We start from the raw sequence: 10,810 nt of genomic DNA on the forward strand, positions 1-10,810 counted from the left end.
CATCCAAAGAAACAAAAGAGAGGAGGTTCTTTTATAGAGAAAAATGGGAATTCAGAGGGGCTTTTGTAAACAAAAAGTCCACAGCAGTTTAACATTTAGTGGCTTTTCATTGGCTGATTTTTAACAGTCTTTCCTTGGCTGAGTGATTGTCTATTGAGGCGAAGATCTTCCTTCTTCCTGTTAGAGGAGTAGAATAGAAAAACATCTTGTTGGAGGTAAGACAATGACTGGTAGGTAGGGTGTGATCTTCACCTACAGGCCCTCTCAATGCTAATTTAAATGAGGTTTAATCTTCACAACTTGCATGTAAGAAAAATCATTATTAAACTGAACTTATCTAACAAAAGCAAAAATAGAATTTGCATAGAGAAAGAGGGTGATGGGGTACAAAAAAATCTCAGATTTCCTTGTATAAGCTATTGATTGAAGGCTCAAAAAGAGATCACTCCTTTGGGAGTAGAAGGATCATCTAAGGAATCTGTTTTCGTTATTAATCTATTTCTTGAGAAACCTGGAAGGTTTAAGACATGAGGTAAGTATATGTGACAGACTGTCATTATATAATGTTGGCTTGTAACTTTGTTATTGTTTCCATCTTAGTGGTGTCAACTTTGCATCGTTTCCCTTATTAGAGTCGGGCTTTTTTCATAGATTCCCCTGCATTAGTGTCCATTTTCCTGTGTTTGTGCCTTCAAAGCAAGATTGGCTTTGCTATATGTGTCTCATGGGATTTTATAAGACACATGTCCATAGAAACAAAGGAATCAATTTTCCAGACTCAGAGGGCCATTATTTGTAGGATATATTTTAAAGCAACTGAGTGAAAAAGCATTCATATAACAAACTAATTAATGTCTCCTGGGAGATCCCATTTTATTCAGTGAAGGAAAAAAATAACAGGAACCCTAAAGACTATGTATTCAGATAGGACATATTTTCATAGTTATCATTCTAAATAATTAATGATGGTTAATGACGAGGAGCAATCAGAAATAGAGTCTCTTCCTCTTGCTAAATAATATACATAATGCTCAAAAATAATATCAACAAAATAAGACTCATAATACAGGGAAAAGAAGCCAGTTAGTATTCTACTCATCCTTCATGTGTATCTGAAATTATAATGTAAATATAGAACTTAAGTGGTTACAATGATATAATGAACAGCACCGATTGGGAGGGAGTTGTGGATATACACTGAGTGGCCAGATTATTATGATCTCTGAACACATAATATTCTGGCCACTTAGTGTGTGTGTGTGTATGTATATATATACGTATATAGGGTCCGGCCAGCCTGGCCAGGGGGAGGGGACATGGGCGGTTGGCCAGCCTGCCTGCTGGTCAAGGGGACAATTTGCATATTAGCCTTTTATTATATAGGATATACACTGAGTGGCCAGATTATTATGCATTCAGAGATAATAATAATCTGACCACTCGGTGTATGTGGTGATGTCAAGTTTGGGCAACAACTTCCTTATCTGTCTGGATGGATCTCAAATATTAATATGCATATGAAACACTTGATTATCATACCAATATTATTCTGATTTTTAATTTCTCCACTGTCACCTAACCCTTCTTCCCCGGTGCCTGGCTAAAATGAACTAAAGTGAATATTTTTGTATAACTTAAATGAGGTTTATAATACAGTATTATAATAGCGATGAAGTTCCTATAGGTTTTAGAAAATCAGTAAGGAGGGGTTGGAAGTGAAAGTCAGGTTGCAGAGGCTTAAAGCCTAAACTAAGTAGAGGTAAGAGGAAAAGGTAGAACTACTACTGCTCTCTTTTTAAAGAAATTATAAACATAATGCAAAAGGCACCGCCTGGAAGACTATACTGTAGTTAGTGATATTAAATGTAATTTTAGCTTTGGGTTTTGAGAGAAAAGATACCAGTCAATTAACTGAAAAAGAACATGAATGCATATGAAGATACTCCTTTGTAAACATCTTGAACACAACATTTTCTAACACTATAGATAATATAATTATCCATTGAACCATCTTAGGGTTAAGAAGAAGAAATAAAAGTGAAGAAGAATAAATAGACAAAGAAAAATCTCAAGTTTCATTATCATATTTTGTTGTCATTGTTATTTGTTTGTTTTCCAGGAGAAATGCAGCTTACTCTTAAAACAATCCTTTGATTGGAACAATTGAAGAGAATTCATGTTCTTAATCATCTGGATATGTCCTATAAGGTTTGTCTTGGATAAAGAAGGCTTAAGCAATATCATCATTTTTCCTAACTTATTTGTAAATCCAATTCATATGATGAATTATAATAAACTACATTTATAAATTTTGAAGAGTAAATAATGATCTGAGAAAAAGTTGGATTATTTAACAAAAACAGGAATCCTGAAGGAATAATCTACTGCTTATACAAGTAATATTCTGGAAGTTTATTGGAATAGTGGCAATATTGATTACAATGAGAAAGGAGAAAATAATAAATGTAGACTGCTTTGCTAGGTTTTTAAATATACTCTTTTGCTACAGAATTTGAATACCTATGTCGTCATAAAAATCTCTTATTTTTACATGCTGATTGGGTAGATTTCAAAAGTCAGTGATGAGAAACCACACACCAGTAACAACTTTTATCCTGCTGGGACTAACAAATGACCCGCAATTACAAATTTTGCTTTTTATCTTTCTATTTCTCACCTACATATTCAGTGTGACAGGGAACCTGACTATTATCACCCTCACACTGCTGGACTCCCATCTCAAAACTCCTATGTACTTTTTCCTCAGAAATTTTTCCTTCTTAGAAGTCTCATTTACCACTGTCTGCATTCCTAGATTCTTGTACAGTATATCAACTGGGGATCATACCATTAGCTATAATGCCTGTGCAAGCCAAATATTTTTCGTTATTTTCTTTGGAGCAACAGAATTTTTTCTCCTGGCAGCCATGTCCTATGACCGTTATGTTGCTATCTGTAAACCACTTCATTACATGACCATCATGAACAATAGGGTATGTACCTTATTGATCCTCTGCTGTTGGCTGTCTGGCTTGATGATCATCCTCCCACCCCTTAGCTTGGGCCTCCAGCTTGAATTCTGTGACTCCAATGCCATTGATCATTTTAGCTGTGATGCAGGTCCCCTCCTAAAGATCTCATGCTCAGATACATGGGTAATCGAACAAATGGTTATCCTTGTGGCTGTATTTGCACTCATTATCACCCTCCTGTGTGTGGTTCTATCCTACACATACATCATTAGGACAATTTTGAGATTCCCCTCTGTCCAACAAAGAAAAAAGGCCTTTTCTACTTGCTCGTCCCACATGATTGTGGTCTCCATCACCTATGGCAGCTGCATCTTCATCTATATCAAGCCCTCAGCAAAGGATGAGGTGGCCATAAATAAAGGTGTTTCTGTGCTCACTACTTCTGTTGCACCTTTGTTGAACCCCTTCATTTACACCCTGAGGAATAAGCAAGTGAAACAAGCTTTCAGTAACTTCGTAAAAAGGATAATATTTCTCTCAACGAAATAGAAGTTTGGATGAATCCGAGTAAAATGAAAGAAGAAAGTCTTCTAAATAGTTAACAGCTTCTAACTTATTTCATTGCTTTGTGCCTATAATTTACTCATAGTAATCTTCTCAAAGGCATTTAATACTGCATCTCACCTTAATCAAACTCCTTCCTCTTCTTTCAAACCAAGCTCAAACATCATGTTTTTCCTCATTGTGAACCTATAAAATGTATTTCCAAGTAATTGAACTTGCCTTCATTTCTGACCTAGTCTTTTTGTCAGTGCTCTGTAAAAAAATGAAATAATGAAATTTAAAAGTACATAAATTATATAGACGATACATTGTGTAGTAACATTACTAGTTTTTCTCTCTAAGACAAATTTATGAAAGTTAATATTATAAATCTAAGAGTCAAGTAAAAATTAGAAAACAGCAACAGGAAAGATGTATTAAAATAAGTTAAGTCAAATAAGACATTCCAGGCTAATTAAAATAGTGGAAATGAAGATATCAGTAGGAGTTTGGGAATAATCAGAATTGAAGAAGTAGAAACATCTCCAGAATCACTAATAAGCTGTACAGTAGTCCCCCATATATAGAGGGCATATGTTCCAACAACCTCAATAGATGCCTGAAACCTCAGATAGTACTGAACCCTATACATACTATGGTGTTTTTCCTATGCATACATAACTTTTCACTTAAAAGAAGGACTTCATAGCTTCTCTTTGGGATATTCAAATTGCCAGCATCACTACTTTTATGCTTTGGAGCTATCCTATATAATAAAGAGCTAATATGCTAATTAGACTGAACAGCCCAATGACCTTCCGGCCGTCCTTCTGGATGACCTTCTAGACGAAACCAGGGCTGCAAGGGCTGGGTGAGGCTGCAAGGAGTTGCGAGGGCCAGCCGAGGATGCAAGGGCCGGCCAAGGCAGCTGGGACTGTGAGGGCCGAGCCCCTTGCACGAATTTCGTGCATCAGGCCTCTAGTTTGTAAATAAAATAAGAGTTACTTGAACATAAGCACTGCAATATCACAATAGTTGATCTGATAAGTTAGACGGCTACTTGGAGATAATTGGCAGGTAGCACATACAGTGTGGAAAGAGGGATAATTCAGGTCCAGATGGGACAGAGATGGATGGCATGAGATTCCATCACAGTGGTCAGAAGATGAGCAATTTAAATCATATGGTTTGTTTATTTCTGTAATTGTCCTTTTAATATATTTTTAAATTTATTATTTTATATTTTTCTTTATTGATTAAGTTGTTACATATGTGTCCATATTCCCCCATTATCCCCCCAAACCCCGTACTCATGCCCTCACCCCCCTGTTGTTTGTGTTCATTGGTTAGGCTTATATGCATGCATACAAGTCCTTTGGTTGATCTCCCCCGTTTACCCGCACCCTCCCCTACCTTCCCTCTGAGGTTTGATGGTCTGATCTATGTTTCTCTGTCTCTGGATCTATTTTTGTTCATCAGTTTATGTTGTTCATTATCTATATATATAAAACCCTAATATGCAAATATTCTGAACTGAGGAACAACCGAACATTTGGTCGCTATGACGTGTGCTGACCACCAGGGGGTGCACACACAACATGGTGAGCATCAGCAGTGGTGGGATGGTGGAGCAGGTAAGTTGGAGTGCCAGACCAATGCAAGGCACTTGTCGCTGTCATTGGGGCAAGCCTCTGGTGGTTACTGAAAATTCTTTGATCCTGTGCACTTTGGTCCTGCTAGGCGATCACACCTGCTGCCAGTGCTGGCCCCACTCACATCACTCACATCCTCAGCTGGCAAAGAAGCCACCACTCACACCTGTTGCCGTCACCCGGCACTGGTACCGATCACTCAGCACTTTCAGCAGATACAAGCAGTGTCTGCCAGCCCCAATCACCCCTGAGGAGTTCTCCATCTCCTGCTCATGAGGTGCAAAGAGTGCACCACCTCTGCTCGCATCCGCTGACAATGCAGACCCCCGGCCTTACTCCCACCTGCTGCTGGTGCTGGCCCGAATAGTGCTGTGCCATCAGCAGGTGCAAGTAGGTCCTGTGACTTCAGCACCTGGGAGCAGCTGCAGAAGGAACTAGGCTGCAAGCAGAGTGGGTACCAGGGCCCACAGCAGGAGTGGCCAGGTGGGGGGGCAGACGATGGTGTGAGACTCGCCCCTGTGCCCACCGCAGCCTCATGGCCCAAGTTCCTTTCAAGGTGCACAAATTTGTGCACTGGGCCCCTAGTATTCCATAAATGAGTGAGATCATGTGATATTTATCTTTCTCTGACTGGCTTATTTCGCTTAGCATAATGCTCTCCAGTTCCATCCATGCTGTTGCAAATGGTAAGAACTACTTCTTTTTTACTGCAGCATAGTATTCCATTGTGTAGATGTACCACAGTTGTTTAATCCACTCATCTGCTGATTTGTTTCCAAATCATAGCTATTGTAAATTTTACTGCTATGAATATAGGGGAGCATATATCCTTTCTAATTGGTATTTCCAGATTCTTGGGATATATTCCTAGAAATGGTATCACTGGGTAAAATGGGAGTTCCATTTTTAGTTTTTTGAGGAAACTCCATACTGTTCTCCACAGTGGCTGCACCAGTCTGCATTCCCACCAGCAGTGCACGAGGGTTCCTTTTTCTCCACATCCTTGTCAGCACTTGTTGTTTGCTGATTTGTTGATGATAGCCATTCTGGCAGGTGTGAGATGATACCTCGTTGTCGTTTTGATTTGCATATCTCAGATGATTAGTGACTTTGAGCATCCTATCTAATAAAGAGTAATATGCAAATTGACCGTCACTCCAACACACAAGCTGGCTGCCCCCATACAGTCAAAGATGACCACCCCCATGTGGACAAAAGATGGCCACCACAAGATGGCCAGCAAAGGAGGTCAGTTGGGGGAGACCCAGGCCTGCAGGGGTGGGCAGTTGGGGGGGACCATATCTGCAGGGGAGGGCAGTTGGGGGGGACTAGGCCTGCAGGGGAGGGCATCCAGGACTGCAGGGGAGGACAGTTAGGGGCAACCCGGCTGGCAGGGGAGGGCAGTTAGGGGTAACTAGGCTTGCAGGGGAGGGCAGTTAGGGGCAATTGGGCCAGCAGGGGAGCACTTAGGCATTGATCAGAATGGAGAGGGTGCAGGCTGGGCTGAGGGTGCACAGGGAATCTAGTGTTTTCATATGCCTCTTGGCATTCCTTCTGTCTTCTTTCAAAAAGTATCTATTTAGGTCTGTTGCCCATTTTTTTGATTGGGTTGTTTATCTTCTTTTGTTAAGTTGTATGAGTTCCCTGTAAATGTTGGAGATTAAGCCCTTATCTGTGATAACATTGACAAATATATTCTCCCATGCAGTGGACTTTCTTGTTGTTTTGTTGATGGTTTCTTTTGTTGTGCAAAAGCTTTTTATTTTAATGTAGTCCCATTTGTTTATTTTCTCTTTAGCTTCCATTGCCCTAGGTGCAGTATCAGTGAAGAAATTGCTTGGGCATATGTCTGAGATTTTACTGCCTGTGGATTTCTCTAGTATTTTTATGATTTCCAGTCTTAAGTTTAAGTCCTTTATCCATTTTGAGTTTGTTTTTGTGTATGGTGTAAGTTGGTGGTCTAGTTTCATTTTTTTGCATGTATCTGTCCAGTCTTCCCAACACCATTTATTGAAGAGACTGTCTTGACTCCATTGTATGTTCATGCCTCCTTTGTCAAATATTAATTAAGCATAGTGGTTTGGGTTGATTTCTGGGTTCTCTATTCTATTCCATTGATCTATATGTCTGTTCTTGTGCCAGTACCAAGCAGTTTTCAGAACAGTGGCTTTGTAATACAGCTTGATATCTGGTATTGAGATCCCACCTACTTTGTTCTTCTTTCTCAGGATTGCTGCGGTATTCAGGGTCTCTTTTTATTCCAGATGAATTTTTGGAAAGTTCGTTCTAGGCCTGCAAAATATGATATTGGTATTTTAATGGGAGTGCATTGAATCTATAGATTGCTTATGGTAGTACGGACATTTTAATGATGTTGATTTTACCAGTCCATGAACACAGTATGTTCTTCCATCTGTTTATGTTTTCCTCTATTTTTTTCAGTGTCCTGTAGTTTTCCGCATATAGGTCTTTTACCTCCTTAGTTAAGTTTATTCCTAGGTATCTTAATTTTTTTTTTGGTGCGATGGTAAATGAGATTGCTTTTTTAGTCTCTCTTTCTATAAGTTCATTATTGGTGTATAGAAATGCCATAGATTTCTTGGCATTAATTTAGTATCCTGCTAATTTTCTGAATTCATTTATTAAGTCTACTAATTTTTTATGGAGTCTTTAGGGCTTTCTATGTACAGCATCATGTTATCTGCAAATAAGGACAGTTTTACTTCTTATTTTCCAATTTGGATATCTTTAATTTCTTCTTCTTGTCTGATCGCAATGGCTAGTACTTCCAGTACTATGTTGAAAGGAGTGGTGAGAGTGGGCATCCCTGTCTTGATCCTGTTCTTAGGGGAAATGGTTTTAGTTGTTGCCCATTGAGTATGATATTGGCTGTGGGTTTGTCATATATGGCTTTTATTATATTGAGATATGATCCTTCTATTACCACCTTGCTGAGAGTTTTTATTAAGAAAGGGTGTTGGATTTTGTCAAATATTTTTCTGTGTCAATTGATATGACTATGTGATTTTTATCTCTCAATTTGTTTATGGGAGGTATCACGTTTATTGATTTGTGGATATTGTACCATCCTCGCATCCCCGGGATAAATCCTACTTGGTCATGGTGTATGATCTTTCTGATGTAATGCTGGATTCGATTTGCTAGAATTTTGTTGAGGATTTTGGCATCTATGTTCATGAGGGATATTGGCCTGTAATTCTCTTTCATTGTATTGTCTTTATCTGGTTTTGGTATTAGGGTGATGCTGGCTTCATAGAAGGAGCTTGGAAGTGCTCCTTCCTCTTGAATTTTTTGGAATAGTCTGAGTGAGGAGGATAGGTTTTAGTTTTTCCTTGAATGTTTGGTAAAACTCCCCTGTGAAGCCATCTGGCCCTGAGCTTTTGTTTGCTGGAAGCTTTTTGATGACTGCTTAAATTTCTTCCATAGTTATTGGCCTATTGGTATTTTTAGAATCTTCCTGATTGAATTTTGGAAGGTTGTATTTTTCTAAGAATATGTCCATTTCCTCCAGGTTGTCTAGTTTGTTAGAATAGGTTGTCCAGTTTGTTGTTGTTGATTTGTTCATAGTATTTTTTAACAATCCTTTGTATTTCTGTGAGGTTCGTTGTTATTTTGTCTCTTTAATTTCTGATTTTTTTTTTTATTTGGGTCCTCTCTCCTTGCTTTTTGCTGAGCCTGGCTAGAGGTTCATCGACCTTGTTTATCCTTTCAAAGAACCAAGTCTTTGTTTCATTGATCTTTTGTATTGTTTTTTTGGTCTCTATGTCATTTATTTCAGCTCTGATCTTTATTATCTCTTTCCTTCTGCTCACTCTGGGATTTTCTTTTGCTCTCTTTCTAATTATTTGACTTGTAGAGTTAGATGGCTTATTACCATTTCTTCTTGTTTTTTTAGGTAGGCCTGTAGCACTATAAACTTCCCTCTCAGCACTGCTTTCATTGTGTCCCACAGATTTTGAATTGTTGTGTTTTTATTGTGATTAGTTTCCAGGATGTTTTTAATTTCTTCTTTGATCTCTTTGGTAACCCAATCACTATTTAATAGCATGCTCTTCAGCTTCCAAGTGTTTGAATTTTTGAGGCTGTTTTTGTTTTAGTTTATTTCTAATATTATGCCATTGTGGTCTTAGAAGATGCTTGATATGATTTCAATCTTCTTGAATTTGGGAAGACTTTGCTTGTGACCCAATATGTGGTCAATTTTTTAAATGTCCCATGTGCACTTGAGAAGAACATATATTTCGTGGCTTTGGGGTGAAATGTTCTGAAGATGTCAATTAAGTCCTTCTGATCTAGTGAATCATTTAGGGTTGCTGTTTCTTTGCTGATGTTTTGTCTAGAGGATTTATCCAGTGATGTCAGTGGTGTATTAAAGTCCCCTACTATGATTGTATTGTTGTCGATCTCTCCCTTGATATCTTCCAGGAGGTTTTTTATGTATTTGGGTGCTCCTGCATTGGGTGCATATATGTTTATCAGGGTTATATCCTCTTGTTGTATCAATCCCTTTAGTATTATGAAATGGCCTTCTGTATCTCTTGTTATGGCCTTCACTTTGAGGTCTATTTTGTCAGATATAAGTATTGCTACCCCAGCTTTTTTTTTCATTTCCATTTGCCTGAAAGATATTTTTCAATTCCTTCACTTTCAGTCTGTGTGAGTTCCTTGTTCTGAGGTGGGTCTCTCGTAGACAGCATATATATGGGTCGTGTATTTTTATCCATTCACTCACTCGATGTCTTTTGATTAGAGCATTTAGTCCATTTATGTTTAAAGTTATTATTGAAAGGTAATTGTTTGTAGCCATTTTTATTTTTGTGCCTGTGTTCTTTCTTACCTTTTTATTTCTTCTTTTTATACCAGGGCCTTTAGCATAAACTCCATTAGCTATTATTTTTCTCTATAAAGCTCCTATTTCCCCTTCAATTATGAATGATAGCCTTGCTGGATAGAGTATTCCTGGATTCAGTCCCTTGCTTTGCATCACTTTGTAAATTTCCTTCCATTCTTTTCTGGATGATGTGTTTCTGTTGAGAAATCATTTCATAATCTAATGGCAGTTCCCTTATATGTAACTTTCTGTCTCTCTCTTGCAGCCTTTAAGATTCTCTCTTTGTCCTGAACATTTGCCATCATAATTATGATGTGTCTTGGTGTGGGTCTTTTCGGGCTAGTCTTGTTTGGGACTCTCTGTGCTTGTGTGACTTTATTCTTTCCTACATCAGGGAAGTTTTCTGACATTGTTTCTTCAAATAGGTTTTCTAACTCTTGTTCCTCTTCCTGTTGTTCTGGCATCCCTATTATTCGTATGTTGCTTCATTTCATGTTGTCCCATAGCTCCCTTGGGCAATCCTCCTGTCTTTTAATTTTTTTCTCCAATTGCAGTTCAGTTTGAGTGTGTTTTGCTTCCCTGTCTTCTAATTTGCTAATGCGGTCCTCCACTTCTCCTGGTCTACTGTTGAAACTTTCCATGGTGTTTTTTATTGCAGCTATATCACTCTTCATTTCTTCTTGATTCTTACATAAGTTGTTGATTTTTTCATACATTTCTTCTTGATTCTTACATAAGTTGTTGATTTTTTTTCCTACATCCAGTTTATGAACTGTATGACCCTTATTCTG

The 10,810-nt window shown here is 38.3% G+C and overlaps 1 protein-coding gene across 1 annotated transcript; it reads left to right on the plus strand.

Moving 5' to 3' along the window:
• Positions 1 to 2,505: 2,505 nt before the first annotated feature.
• On the plus strand, positions 2,506 to 3,521 carry LOC307101499 (olfactory receptor 6C2; the record flags this gene model as incomplete). The annotated part of the gene is made up of 1 exon (XM_079774492.1): positions 2,506 to 3,521. Exon 1 carries the CDS (start codon positions 2,583 to 2,585, stop codon positions 3,519 to 3,521), a length of 939 nt encoding a protein of 312 aa, XP_079630618.1. The 5' UTR covers positions 2,506 to 2,582.
• Between the last annotated feature and the right edge of the window lie 7,289 nt (positions 3,522 to 10,810).

Source organism: Cnephaeus nilssonii (assembly GCF_951640355.1).
Source record: "Cnephaeus nilssonii genome assembly, chromosome: 6".
Lineage (NCBI taxonomy): Eukaryota > Metazoa > Chordata > Mammalia > Chiroptera > Vespertilionidae > Cnephaeus > Cnephaeus nilssonii.